Source organism: Habropoda laboriosa, unplaced genomic scaffold (assembly GCF_001263275.1).
Source record: "Habropoda laboriosa isolate 0110345459 unplaced genomic scaffold, ASM126327v1 scaffold102, whole genome shotgun sequence".
Lineage (NCBI taxonomy): Eukaryota > Metazoa > Arthropoda > Insecta > Hymenoptera > Apidae > Habropoda > Habropoda laboriosa.
The window spans coordinates 2,144,162-2,159,234 of record NW_017100262.1 but is presented as its reverse complement, the minus strand read 5'-3'; the positions used below and the strand labels follow the sequence as shown (position 1 = coordinate 2,159,234).

General features: G+C 33.0%; 1 protein-coding gene across 1 annotated transcript in view; it reads left to right on the top strand.

The window, feature by feature from the left end:
* Positions 1-776: 776 nt before the first annotated feature.
* Positions 777-15,073, top strand: part of LOC108572995 (dual specificity protein phosphatase 10) — a 100,911-nt gene continuing 86,614 nt past the window's right edge. The window contains exons 1-2 of the mRNA XM_017935342.1: positions 777-897; positions 13,370-13,558. Of these exons, the coding sequence (XP_017790831.1) occupies positions 777-897; positions 13,370-13,558 (310 nt within the window). The remainder of the gene's footprint in view (positions 898-13,369; positions 13,559-15,073) is intronic.

The window sequence follows — 15,073 nt, the reverse complement described above, 5'->3', positions numbered from 1 at the left end:
ACGTCCTGCTTTTAACATTGTACACGTACTCGTTGGTTTTAGAGAGGAATTATCTGATTCTATTTTCCTCGAGTTAAATAAAGACAACAGACCTGGTTTGCATTTGTTATTTATCAGCACGGAGAACAACGTGTTCTTTTAACCAATTTCAGAAGACCTGTATTTCCAGAAATACTTTCATCTTTTTTCCTTCTTTTTCTCGTTATTATTAACCATTACTACATGTTTCATGCGCTGAAGACCGTATGACCCATCGGTGGGTCATCGAGTGGCGCTCTCAATTGCGACGTGACCCACCAATGAGTCACTCTAGCATGATTGACAAAAAAAAATTGAATAGATGGCGCGACAACCGGTGGGTCACTGAGTAACTCTTATTTCCCAACGTGGCCCAATAATAGATCATTCCGACATCAAACGTCGGAAGTAGCGAACGTTTCCAATCCTGAACATCCTCGGAATTTCGAAAGATTTCCATTTGAACGATTCTGAACTCAGTTTCCCATCAAAATCGACGGTGATCTAATTTTCCTACGCTAAAAACTAGAAACCTTCGTTGAACTCCCTTCGAGCAACATTCTCTACACGTTGACCTCTTGCAGATCCTCAGCGAGCGTCGAGGAGAGCCACGGAGGACGTAGGGAAACGTATCAGCGGTCCAGATCGAGATCTAGAAGGTCCAAGGTGATTTAACGAGGAGGTATGCCAGCTCGACCTCCGAGCTCTACTTCCCGGTACGTGAGTCAGGATCGCAGGAATCGGCAGCCACCACGAGGATGAGCGCAAAGATATCTCTGGCTGGCCGTGGAGCGGCGCAGTCGCCGGTGAACCATCGTGGCAAAGCATCGTTGGGCCTGTTGCTCGCCGGGACGTCTGTGAAGAGACCGTCGTCGATGAGTAAGTCCACCTCGGTCCACGTGGCCTGTGTTTGTCAGTCGTTAAGCCGCGAAACCTGAACGACGTGTCGGACTATTTTTCAGATTTCATCTTGCTCTCGTCTTTCACCTTCTTTTTTTTTTTTCGTTTCCTTTCGACTTTTTTCCGATCCTGCTGGATCGAGACTGATTGTGCTGGTTACGTTGTGTCGCAGGCTACTTTTTTTTGGATTTAAGGCAGTGTATTTTCTGGTTTGGAGGATTTGACAGTGTTGAGTAAATTAGATGATCGTGGTAATATCGATCGATGTATAGTTTATTCAATAGTTGAATCAATTTGGGGATTTGTGGGGTAGTAATTAAATGCTGATTTTAAGTGTGTATCTTTTTAAATAGTTCTTTTGGAAGATAGTTTGATAGACTATCTTTAGGTATAGTAATTAATTGATGATTTTAAGTATCATATTTTTTAATAATTCTTTTGAAAAATAGTTTGATAGATCATCTTTTGGTATAGCAATTAAGTGATGATCTTGAGTGTGTATTCTTTTAAATAATTTTTTTGGAAGATAGTTTGATAGACTATCCTTTGGTATAGCAATTAAGTGATGATCTTAAGTGTGTATTCTTTTAAATAATTCTTTTGGAAGATAGTTTGATAGACTATCCTTTGGTATAGCAATTAAGTGATGATCTTGAGTGTGTATTCTTTTAAATAATTCTTTTGGAAGATAGTTTGATAGACTATCCTTTGGTATAGCAATTAAGTGATGATCTTGAGTGTGTATTCTTTTAAATAATTCTTTTGGAAGATAGTTTGATAGACTATCCTTTGGTATAGCAATTAAGTGATGATCTTGAGTGTGTATTCTTTTAAATAATTCTTTTGGAAGATAGTTTGATAGACTATCCTTTGGTATAGCAATTAAGTGATGATCTTGAGTGTGTATTCTTTTAAATAATTCTTTTGGAAGATAGTTTGATAGACTATCCTTTGGTATAGCAATTAAGTGATGATCTTGAGTGTGTATTCTTTTAAATAATTCTTTTGGAAGATAGTTTGATAGACTATCCTTTGGTATAGCAATTAAGTGATGATCTTGAGTGTGTATTCTTTTAAATAATTCTTTTGGAAGATAGTTTGATAGACTATCCTTTGGTATAGCAATTAAGTGATGATCTTGAGTGTGTATTCTTTTAAATAATTCTTTTGGAAGATAGTTTGATAGACTATCCTTTGGTATAGCAATTAAGTGATGATCTTGAGTGTGTATTCTTTTAAATAATTCTTTTGGAAGATAGTTTGATAGACTATCCTTTGGTATAGCAATTAAGTGATGATCTTGAGTGTGTATTCTTTTAAATAATTCTTTTGGAAGATAGTTTGATAGACTATCCTTTGGTATAGCAATTAAGTGATGATCTTGAGTGTGTATTCTTTTAAATAATTCTTTTGGAAGATAGTTTGATAGACTATCCTTTGGTATAGCAATTAAGTGATGATCTTGAGTGTGTATTCTTTTAAATAATTCTTTTGGAAGATAGTTTGATAGACTATCCTTTGGTATAGCAATTAAGTGATGATCTTGAGTGTGTATTCTTTTAAATAATTCTTTTGGAAGATAGTTTGATAGACTATCCTTTGGTATAGCAATTAAGTGATGATCTTGAGTGTGTATTCTTTTAAATAATTCTTTTGGAAGATAGTTTGATAGACTATCCTTTGGTATAGCAATTAAGTGATGATCTTGAGTGTGTATTCTTTTAAATAATTCTTTTGGAAGATAGTTTGATAGACTATCCTTTGGTATAGCAATTAAGTGATGATCTTGAGTGTGTATTCTTTTAAATAATTCTTTTGGAAGATAGTTTGATAGACTATCCTTTGGTATAGCAATTAAGTGATGATCTTGAGTGTGTATTCTTTTAAATAATTCTTTTGGAAGATAGTTTGATAGACTATCCTTTGGTATAGCAATTAAGTGATGATCTTGAGTGTGTATTCTTTTAAATAATTCTTTTGGAAGATAGTTTGATAGACTATCCTTTGGTATAGCAATTAAGTGATGATCTTGAGTGTGTATTCTTTTAAATAATTCTTTTGGAAGATAGTTTGATAGACTATCCTTTGGTATAGCAATTAAGTGATGATCTTGAGTGTGTATTCTTTTAAATAATTCTTTTGGAAGATAGTTTGATAGACTATCCTTTGGTATAGCAATTAAGTGATGATCTTGAGTGTGTATTCTTTTAAATAATTCTTTTGGAAGATAGTTTGATAGACTATCCTTTGGTATAGCAATTAAGTGATGATCTTGAGTGTGTATTCTTTTAAATAATTCTTTTGGAAGATAGTTTGATAGACTATCCTTTGGTATAGCAATTAAGTGATGATCTTGAGTGTGTATTCTTTTAAATAATTCTTTTGGAAGATAGTTTGATAGACTATCCTTTGGTATAGCAATTAAGTGATGATCTTGAGTGTGTATTCTTTTAAATAATTCTTTTGGAAGATAGTTTGATAGACTATCCTTTGGTATAGCAATTAAGTGATGATCTTGAGTGTGTATTCTTTTAAATAATTCTTTTGGAAGATAGTTTGATAGACTATCCTTTGGTATAGCAATTAAGTGATGATCTTGAGTGTGTATTCTTTTAAATAATTCTTTTGGAAGATAGTTTGATAGACTATCCTTTGGTATAGCAATTAAGTGATGATCTTGAGTGTGTATTCTTTTAAATAATTCTTTTGGAAGATAGTTTGATAGACTATCCTTTGGTATAGCAATTAAGTGATGATCTTGAGTGTGTATTCTTTTAAATAATTCTTTTGGAAGATAGTTTGATAGACTATCCTTTGGTATAGCAATTAAGTGATGATCTTGAGTGTGTATTCTTTTAAATAATTCTTTTGGAAGATAGTTTGATAGACTATCCTTTGGTATAGCAATTAAGTGATGATCTTGAGTGTGTATTCTTTTAAATAATTCTTTTGGAAGATAGTTTGATAGACTATCCTTTGGTATAGCAATTAAGTGATGATCTTGAGTGTGTATTCTTTTAAATAATTCTTTTGGAAGATAGTTTGATAGACTATCCTTTGGTATAGCAATTAAGTGATGATCTTGAGTGTGTATTCTTTTAAATAATTCTTTTGGAAGATAGTTTGATAGACTATCCTTTGGTATAGCAATTAAGTGATGATCTTGAGTGTGTATTCTTTTAAATAATTCTTTTGGAAGATAGTTTGATAGACTATCCTTTGGTATAGCAATTAAGTGATGATCTTGAGTGTGTATTCTTTTAAATAATTCTTTTGGAAGATAGTTTGATAGACTATCCTTTGGTATAGCAATTAAGTGATGATCTTGAGTGTGTATTCTTTTAAATAATTCTTTTGGAAGATAGTTTGATAGACTATCCTTTGGTATAGCAATTAAGTGATGATCTTGAGTGTGTATTCTTTTAAATAATTCTTTTGGAAGATAGTTTGATAGACTATCCTTTGGTATAGCAATTAAGTGATGATCTTGAGTGTGTATTCTTTTAAATAATTCTTTTGGAAGATAGTTTGATAGACTATCCTTTGGTATAGCAATTAAGTGATGATCTTGAGTGTGTATTCTTTTAAATAATTCTTTTGGAAGATAGTTTGATAGACTATCCTTTGGTATAGCAATTAAGTGATGATCTTGAGTGTGTATTCTTTTAAATAATTCTTTTGGAAGATAGTTTGATAGACTATCCTTTGGTATAGCAATTAAGTGATGATCTTGAGTGTGTATTCTTTTAAATAATTCTTTTGGAAGATAGTTTGATAGACTATCCTTTGGTATAGCAATTAAGTGATGATCTTGAGTGTGTATTCTTTTAAATAATTCTTTTGGAAGATAGTTTGATAGACTATCCTTTGGTATAGCAATTAAGTGATGATCTTGAGTGTGTATTCTTTTAAATAATTCTTTTGGAAGATAGTTTGATAGACTATCCTTTGGTATAGCAATTAAGTGATGATCTTGAGTGTGTATTCTTTTAAATAATTCTTTTGGAAGATAGTTTGATAGACTATCCTTTGGTATAGCAATTAAGTGATGATCTTGAGTGTGTATTCTTTTAAATAATTCTTTTGGAAGATAGTTTGATAGACTATCCTTTGGTATAGCAATTAAGTGATGATCTTGAGTGTGTATTCTTTTAAATAATTCTTTTGGAAGATAGTTTGATAGACTATCCTTTGGTATAGCAATTAAGTGATGATCTTGAGTGTGTATTCTTTTAAATAATTCTTTTGGAAGATAGTTTGATAGACTATCCTTTGGTATAGCAATTAAGTGATGATCTTGAGTGTGTATTCTTTTAAATAATTCTTTTGGAAGATAGTTTGATAGACTATCCTTTGGTATAGCAATTAAGTGATGATCTTGAGTGTGTATTCTTTTAAATAATTCTTTTGGAAGATAGTTTGATAGACTATCCTTTGGTATAGCAATTAAGTGATGATCTTGAGTGTGTATTCTTTTAAATAATTCTTTTGGAAGATAGTTTGATAGACTATCCTTTGGTATAGCAATTAAGTGATGATCTTGAGTGTGTATTCTTTTAAATAATTCTTTTGGAAGATAGTTTGATAGACTATCCTTTGGTATAGCAATTAAGTGATGATCTTGAGTGTGTATTCTTTTAAATAATTCTTTTGGAAGATAGTTTGATAGACTATCCTTTGGTATAGCAATTAAGTGATGATCTTGAGTGTGTATTCTTTTAAATAATTCTTTTGGAAGATAGTTTGATAGACTATCCTTTGGTATAGCAATTAAGTGATGATCTTGAGTGTGTATTCTTTTAAATAATTCTTTTGGAAGATAGTTTGATAGACTATCCTTTGGTATAGCAATTAAGTGATGATCTTGAGTGTGTATTCTTTTAAATAATTCTTTTGGAAGATAGTTTGATAGACTATCCTTTGGTATAGCAATTAAGTGATGATCTTGAGTGTGTATTCTTTTAAATAATTCTTTTGGAAGATAGTTTGATAGACTATCCTTTGGTATAGCAATTAAGTGATGATCTTGAGTGTGTATTCTTTTAAATAATTCTTTTGGAAGATAGTTTGATAGACTATCCTTTGGTATAGCAATTAAGTGATGATCTTGAGTGTGTATTCTTTTAAATAATTCTTTTGGAAGATAGTTTGATAGACTATCCTTTGGTATAGCAATTAAGTGATGATCTTGAGTGTGTATTCTTTTAAATAATTCTTTTGGAAGATAGTTTGATAGACTATCCTTTGGTATAGCAATTAAGTGATGATCTTGAGTGTGTATTCTTTTAAATAATTCTTTTGGAAGATAGTTTGATAGACTATCCTTTGGTATAGCAATTAAGTGATGATCTTGAGTGTGTATTCTTTTAAATAATTCTTTTGGAAGATAGTTTGATAGACTATCCTTTGGTATAGCAATTAAGTGATGATCTTGAGTGTGTATTCTTTTAAATAATTCTTTTGGAAGATAGTTTGATAGACTATCCTTTGGTATAGCAATTAAGTGATGATCTTGAGTGTGTATTCTTTTAAATAATTCTTTTGGAAGATAGTTTGATAGACTATCCTTTGGTATAGCAATTAAGTGATGATCTTGAGTGTGTATTCTTTTAAATAATTCTTTTGGAAGATAGTTTGATAGACTATCCTTTGGTATAGCAATTAAGTGATGATCTTGAGTGTGTATTCTTTTAAATAATTCTTTTGGAAGATAGTTTGATAGACTATCCTTTGGTATAGCAATTAAGTGATGATCTTGAGTGTGTATTCTTTTAAATAATTCTTTTGGAAGATAGTTTGATAGACTATCCTTTGGTATAGCAATTAAGTGATGATCTTGAGTGTGTATTCTTTTAAATAATTCTTTTGGAAGATAGTTTGATAGACTATCCTTTGGTATAGCAATTAAGTGATGATCTTGAGTGTGTATTCTTTTAAATAATTCTTTTGGAAGATAGTTTGATAGACTATCCTTTGGTATAGCAATTAAGTGATGATCTTGAGTGTGTATTCTTTTAAATAATTCTTTTGGAAGATAGTTTGATAGACTATCCTTTGGTATAGCAATTAAGTGATGATCTTGAGTGTGTATTCTTTTAAATAATTCTTTTGGAAGATAGTTTGATAGACTATCCTTTGGTATAGCAATTAAGTGATGATCTTGAGTGTGTATTCTTTTAAATAATTCTTTTGGAAGATAGTTTGATAGACTATCCTTTGGTATAGCAATTAAGTGATGATCTTGAGTGTGTATTCTTTTAAATAATTCTTTTGGAAGATAGTTTGATAGACTATCCTTTGGTATAGCAATTAAGTGATGATCTTGAGTGTGTATTCTTTTAAATAATTCTTTTGGAAGATAGTTTGATAGACTATCCTTTGGTATAGCAATTAAGTGATGATCTTGAGTGTGTATTCTTTTAAATAATTCTTTTGGAAGATAGTTTGATAGACTATCCTTTGGTATAGCAATTAAGTGATGATCTTGAGTGTGTATTCTTTTAAATAATTCTTTTGGAAGATAGTTTGATAGACTATCCTTTGGTATAGCAATTAAGTGATGATCTTGAGTGTGTATTCTTTTAAATAATTCTTTTGGAAGATAGTTTGATAGACTATCCTTTGGTATAGCAATTAAGTGATGATCTTGAGTGTGTATTCTTTTAAATAATTCTTTTGGAAGATAGTTTGATAGACTATCCTTTGGTATAGCAATTAAGTGATGATCTTGAGTGTGTATTCTTTTAAATAATTCTTTTGGAAGATAGTTTGATAGACTATCCTTTGGTATAGCAATTAAGTGATGATCTTGAGTGTGTATTCTTTTAAATAATTCTTTTGGAAGATAGTTTGATAGACTATCCTTTGGTATAGCAATTAAGTGATGATCTTGAGTGTGTATTCTTTTAAATAATTCTTTTGGAAGATAGTTTGATAGACTATCCTTTGGTATAGCAATTAAGTGATGATCTTGAGTGTGTATTCTTTTAAATAATTCTTTTGGAAGATAGTTTGATAGACTATCCTTTGGTATAGCAATTAAGTGATGATCTTGAGTGTGTATTCTTTTAAATAATTCTTTTGGAAGATAGTTTGATAGACTATCCTTTGGTATAGCAATTAAGTGATGATCTTGAGTGTGTATTCTTTTAAATAATTCTTTTGGAAGATAGTTTGATAGACTATCCTTTGGTATAGCAATTAAGTGATGATCTTGAGTGTGTATTCTTTTAAATAATTCTTTTGGAAGATAGTTTGATAGACTATCCTTTGGTATAGCAATTAAGTGATGATCTTGAGTGTGTATTCTTTTAAATAATTCTTTTGGAAGATAGTTTGATAGACTATCCTTTGGTATAGCAATTAAGTGATGATCTTGAGTGTGTATTCTTTTAAATAATTCTTTTGGAAGATAGTTTGATAGACTATCCTTTGGTATAGCAATTAAGTGATGATCTTGAGTGTGTATTCTTTTAAATAATTCTTTTGGAAGATAGTTTGATAGACTATCCTTTGGTATAGCAATTAAGTGATGATCTTGAGTGTGTATTCTTTTAAATAATTCTTTTGGAAGATAGTTTGATAGACTATCCTTTGGTATAGCAATTAAGTGATGATCTTGAGTGTGTATTCTTTTAAATAATTCTTTTGGAAGATAGTTTGATAGACTATCCTTTGGTATAGCAATTAAGTGATGATCTTGAGTGTGTATTCTTTTAAATAATTCTTTTGGAAGATAGTTTGATAGACTATCCTTTGGTATAGCAATTAAGTGATGATCTTGAGTGTGTATTCTTTTAAATAATTCTTTTGGAAGATAGTTTGATAGACTATCCTTTGGTATAGCAATTAAGTGATGATCTTGAGTGTGTATTCTTTTAAATAATTCTTTTGGAAGATAGTTTGATAGACTATCCTTTGGTATAGCAATTAAGTGATGATCTTGAGTGTGTATTCTTTTAAATAATTCTTTTGGAAGATAGTTTGATAGACTATCCTTTGGTATAGCAATTAAGTGATGATCTTGAGTGTGTATTCTTTTAAATAATTCTTTTGGAAGATAGTTTGATAGACTATCCTTTGGTATAGCAATTAAGTGATGATCTTGAGTGTGTATTCTTTTAAATAATTCTTTTGGAAGATAGTTTGATAGACTATCCTTTGGTATAGCAATTAAGTGATGATCTTGAGTGTGTATTCTTTTAAATAATTCTTTTGGAAGATAGTTTGATAGACTATCCTTTGGTATAGCAATTAAGTGATGATCTTGAGTGTGTATTCTTTTAAATAATTCTTTTGGAAGATAGTTTGATAGACTATCCTTTGGTATAGCAATTAAGTGATGATCTTGAGTGTGTATTCTTTTAAATAATTCTTTTGGAAGATAGTTTGATAGACTATCCTTTGGTATAGCAATTAAGTGATGATCTTGAGTGTGTATTCTTTTAAATAATTCTTTTGGAAGATAGTTTGATAGACTATCCTTTGGTATAGCAATTAAGTGATGATCTTGAGTGTGTATTCTTTTAAATAATTCTTTTGGAAGATAGTTTGATAGACTATCCTTTGGTATAGCAATTAAGTGATGATCTTGAGTGTGTATTCTTTTAAATAATTCTTTTGGAAGATAGTTTGATAGACTATCCTTTGGTATAGCAATTAAGTGATGATCTTGAGTGTGTATTCTTTTAAATAATTCTTTTGGAAGATAGTTTGATAGACTATCCTTTGGTATAGCAATTAAGTGATGATCTTGAGTGTGTATTCTTTTAAATAATTCTTTTGGAAGATAGTTTGATAGACTATCCTTTGGTATAGCAATTAAGTGATGATCTTGAGTGTGTATTCTTTTAAATAATTCTTTTGGAAGATAGTTTGATAGACTATCCTTTGGTATAGCAATTAAGTGATGATCTTGAGTGTGTATTCTTTTAAATAATTCTTTTGGAAGATAGTTTGATAGACTATCCTTTGGTATAGCAATTAAGTGATGATCTTGAGTGTGTATTCTTTTAAATAATTCTTTTGGAAGATAGTTTGATAGACTATCCTTTGGTATAGCAATTAAGTGATGATCTTGAGTGTGTATTCTTTTAAATAATTCTTTTGGAAGATAGTTTGATAGACTATCCTTTGGTATAGCAATTAAGTGATGATCTTGAGTGTGTATTCTTTTAAATAATTCTTTTGGAAGATAGTTTGATAGACTATCCTTTGGTATAGCAATTAAGTGATGATCTTGAGTGTGTATTCTTTTAAATAATTCTTTTGGAAGATAGTTTGATAGACTATCCTTTGGTATAGCAATTAAGTGATGATCTTGAGTGTGTATTCTTTTAAATAATTCTTTTGGAAGATAGTTTGATAGACTATCCTTTGGTATAGCAATTAAGTGATGATCTTGAGTGTGTATTCTTTTAAATAATTCTTTTGGAAGATAGTTTGATAGACTATCCTTTGGTATAGCAATTAAGTGATGATCTTGAGTGTGTATTCTTTTAAATAATTCTTTTGGAAGATAGTTTGATAGACTATCCTTTGGTATAGCAATTAAGTGATGATCTTGAGTGTGTATTTTTTTAAATAATTCTTTTGGAAGATAGTTTGATAGACTATCCTTTGGTATAGCAATTAAGTGATGATCTTGAGTGTGTATTTTTTTAAATAATTCTTTTGGAAGATAGTTTGATAGACTATCCTTTGGTATAGCAATTAAGTGATGATCTTGAGTGTGTATTTTTTTAAATAATTCTTTTGGAAGATAGTTTGATAGACTATCCTTTGGTATAGCAATTAAGTGATGATCTTGAGTGTGTATTTTTTTAAATAATTCTTTTGGAAGATAGTTTGATAGACTATCCTTTGGTATAGCAATTAAGTGATGATCTTGAGTGTGTATTTTTTTAAATAATTCTTTTGGAAGATAGTTTGATAGACTATCCTTTGGTATAGCAATTAAGTGATGATCTTGAGTGTGTATTTTTTTAAATAATTCTTTTGGAAGATAGTTTGATAGACTATCCTTTGGTATAGCAATTAAGTGATGATCTTACGTGTGTATTTTTTAAATACTTCTTTTGGAGAACAGTTTGATAAATTATCTTTAGGTATAGTAATTAATTGATGATTTTAAGTATCAAATTTTTTAAATAATTCTTTTGAAAAATAGTTTGATAGATCATCCTTTGGTATAGGAATTAAGTGATGATCTTGAGTGTGTATTTTTTTAAATAATTCTTTTGGAAGATAGTTTGATAGACTATCCTTTGGTATAGCAATTAAGTGATGATCTTACGTGTGTATTTTTTAAATACTTCTTTTGGAGAACAGTTTGATAAATTATCTTTAGGTATAGTAATTAATTGATGATTTTAAGTATCAAATTTTTTAATAATTCTTTTGGGGAATAGTTTGATAGATCATCCTTTGGTATAGGAATTAAATGATCTTAAGAGTGTATTCTTTTGAATAATTCTTTTGGAGAACAGTTTGATAGATTATCTTTTGGTATAGTAATTAAATTACGGTCTGAAGTGTCTATTTTTTTATATAATTCTTTTGGAGAATAATTAACACCTCACTCAAGATGAAGGTCAAGAAGACGCTCAATTACAAAATTCGACAATTTCCCTCTCTTCCTCTGTTATCACGAATCGAGCAATATATCACGCACACACTCAGATTACCTCAGAATTCGTTTCTCACGTCACCAAATAAAATTTCTTCAATACAATCACGGAAACCCCCGAGTGAATTAGAAATCGAGTCCTCGTTTCCATAAAGATGACGTTTCACGCTGATGCAGCAGTTTCACGCGACGAAAACAACGCGGAAGATCGTCACCTCGGCAAAATAGAACGTTGAACGTTTAATCTTATCTGTAATAGTGCGTGCAAAACATCGCGATTGCACTTTGTCGTACCACGCCGTTTCAAGCAACACGATGAATAATCGATTCACATTTATACATCACGTTACACGAATAGAGATTACAAATTATCGAAACATTCCATATAAAGCGTAAATATTCTTGGTGTAATCTTCCGAGTATCGTAAGTTGACGTTACGATGTCTGTTATAGCGTGTTCATCGTGAAACATCTGCATCTCACGTGTCTTTCCAATGACGATCCAGAGCGAGTCATGGAAATTTCATCGTTCGAGGTCGTTCTCTCGTGCCGAAAATACACTGCCATTCGCTCTCGTTTGCATTTACAAAAGACACGTCGAACAAGCAAACACCGTTCACACTGCCTTTTACTTGCACCGAAGAAGAAATCGTTGGGTCAACAAATTCTTTTCTTTCCAACGAGAACATCTTGCAGCGTAAGCAGCAGCAAGCAAAACTGCAAAGTGTTTCGATGAACGATCGGTGGTACACCCGTGAATTTACAGACCTGTTGATCAATTTTATTAATAGAATTTCTCACCAGACCGATGAATTCGAGGAGGTTCGACGTCGGTATATACGTTAAACTTGACTAAGTAGTACAGAAATACTTCAAGGTGTCGAGTGAAACGGTCCTATTATGGCTAAGGAGGGTTTATATAGGCAAGGAATCGATGAAGAACTTGCCGTGAACAATAGCCACCTGGTGGTAGATTCTAGAGTCGTTGCCATAAGCAATCGATCCTGGAATTATTTCACCCGGGAACTCGAGGAAAATGGAAGGCCTCCCGAGGTTGTACAACTTTCTCCTTCGGTTCAAGGAACGATCGTACGCGGAAGGTCGTTTAAGGTTGCCGATGCAGAAAATCGCAAGTGAAAACGGACTATATATAATCTCGAACGACCTTCGTGTTAGAATATCTTCAACTCCACGTGAACCTCTCCGGAAAGAAACTTGACCTTCGATGACTCCGTAAATCTTGAACTTTGGCGAATTCAAAGAAGGCACCCTGTGTATCGAAAGATTCTATCGATTGAAAAACCCAATTCGATGCTTTGCTAACTTTGAAATTTCGCTAAACGAAGTATACAGGGTGTTCCAAAGGTAAATTCACTGTTGAACTCGTCCAAATTGTCGAGATTTACATAGAATATCTTCAACTCTGCCCGATTCTCTCCGGAAAGAAGCTTGACCTTTCAAGCCTCCGCAAATCTTCAACTTTCGTGAATTGAAAGGAGACACCCGTGTATCAGAAGATTGTATTACCTCAGAAAACCAATTTGATGCCCGGGTAAATTTGAAATTTCGCGAATTAAGGTACACGGGGTGTTCCAAAGGTAAATTCGCCGGTGAAATTGTGGAGATTTACGGTGACGAGGGAAATGGAGAATGCCACCGCGAAAATGGTCACTTCCTGATTTGCGGTTCGCGTGCCGGTCAGTTGTTTTGGTTACGGTGAAATCTTGTAATCAGCTAATGACACACACAGACGCGGCTTAATGACACAGCACACCATACACACGTCACGCGATTACACGCGTCAACTGAGGATGCGTTCATTAGCCGTAGAGGTGACTGGCACCGAGGAAAGAGCCGTCAAACGAGCCGCTGTCCCAGAACTGGAAGCATCGTCCAGCTCGTCGTCACGTCCGAACACTTTGTTAGAGCGAGAGAGCAGCATGCCAGCCTTGACGCGCGCCTGCACTACTGCCACGCTGCCCAGGATCAAGAGATTCAAGTTCGCGTCGATCGGTGAGTAGTTCAATCCACGTTGCACCTTTCTCTCCTTTCTTCCTTGGATTTTTTACCGCGTTCCGACCGTTTGTTCGACCGTGTGTCGAACGTTGTTCGATCGTTTCACGCTGTTTACTTGGAGATAAGGGATCACCGGTGATTTATCGAGGGATTTAGCCTGAGGATTACCGGGAGGAATCGGTGTTAAGTGAAACGCTTAGATTTGTTTAATTTTGTTGATCTTTTCTCTTTCTTTTTTTAATCGTTGTACGTTGCGACGTATCGCGGAGCGTTGTGCAAACGCGACGAACGCAATTAACGGTGACTCGCGAAGGAAATGGCGACGTCGAGCCGAGGTCCGACTTGTGCAATTTTTCGCCGACAACGTCAACCTCGCAGGTTAATTGCGGGACATGACGTCGCAGCGAAATTCTGCCCGTGATTCATACCCATTGCCGACGACGTTGCCTTTTTCATTTCGGCGCTGACAATTCAGGTTACCCGGTGTGTCGCAAAAACGTTCGAACATTATCAGTTTATCGATAGTATTCAGAGAAGTGAATGAGTCTCTCTCCACTTGAACCCTACCATTCACGAAATTCTACTCGTTTCGCAATGCTGCTGTTTCCTAATACAGCGGGTGTGAAGAAGTTAATTTACAAGCTTCGTCTCGTATTCGTTGTTTATCGCGATAGTGTTTCGACGTTTCCTAGAACGTTCCCGAGAGTTGTGGGTTTTAAACGAAAAGTGAAACTATGCCAATTCGCGATGAATGATACTTGGTTTTACTGCACTATTCTCAGATGTTCTGGTTTGTGATAGTGTTAGATATAACGAAGCGTGGGTCAGTTTTGCGTTATTAATTTTTATGACAGGGATTTTTAGCAATTATTCTAGAAATCTTTTTGGCAATTTTTGGCAAAAAGTCGCTCGACATTAGTAGATATCGAGATCTTCGTGAATTAGAGTTTATTCAGTGAAAATTCGGAGGGAAAGCGTATTGAATCTAAATTAGAAAATGGAAAATTAAAATAGAAAATAGAAAATTCGAGCACCTAGCGTAGCTCAATAAACAACACTCTGCCCGTAATAAAAAATATAAAAGAGAAAACAGAAATATTCAATTTTACATTAAAATATTATTTAATAAATATAAACTTAAATATTAAATTTAATTGAATTTTTATCAACACGCAGAGAAAAAAAATTGAAGTGCGTCAACAGACTTCACAAACCGAGTTTAGATGAATTTTCAACGCGCAAATAGACAATGAAAAGGGTTAACTGCGATTCATTGGTTTAGCGATGCGTTAAGAAGACACGTGAATTATTTATTCGTACACGTGATAGAGTCCGAAAGGAAAACAAAGCTATCGATCTAGATGCGCGCGCATCGTGGATCGGGATCGATAAAACGACGCTCCGGTGTGTTGGCGAATTGTCGATCGGTGGCTCTCTGTCGCGTAATGAAACTCGGACGCGGCTCGAATACGTAATTACCGCGGAAATAGTATACGGGCCGGCTGGTCAACG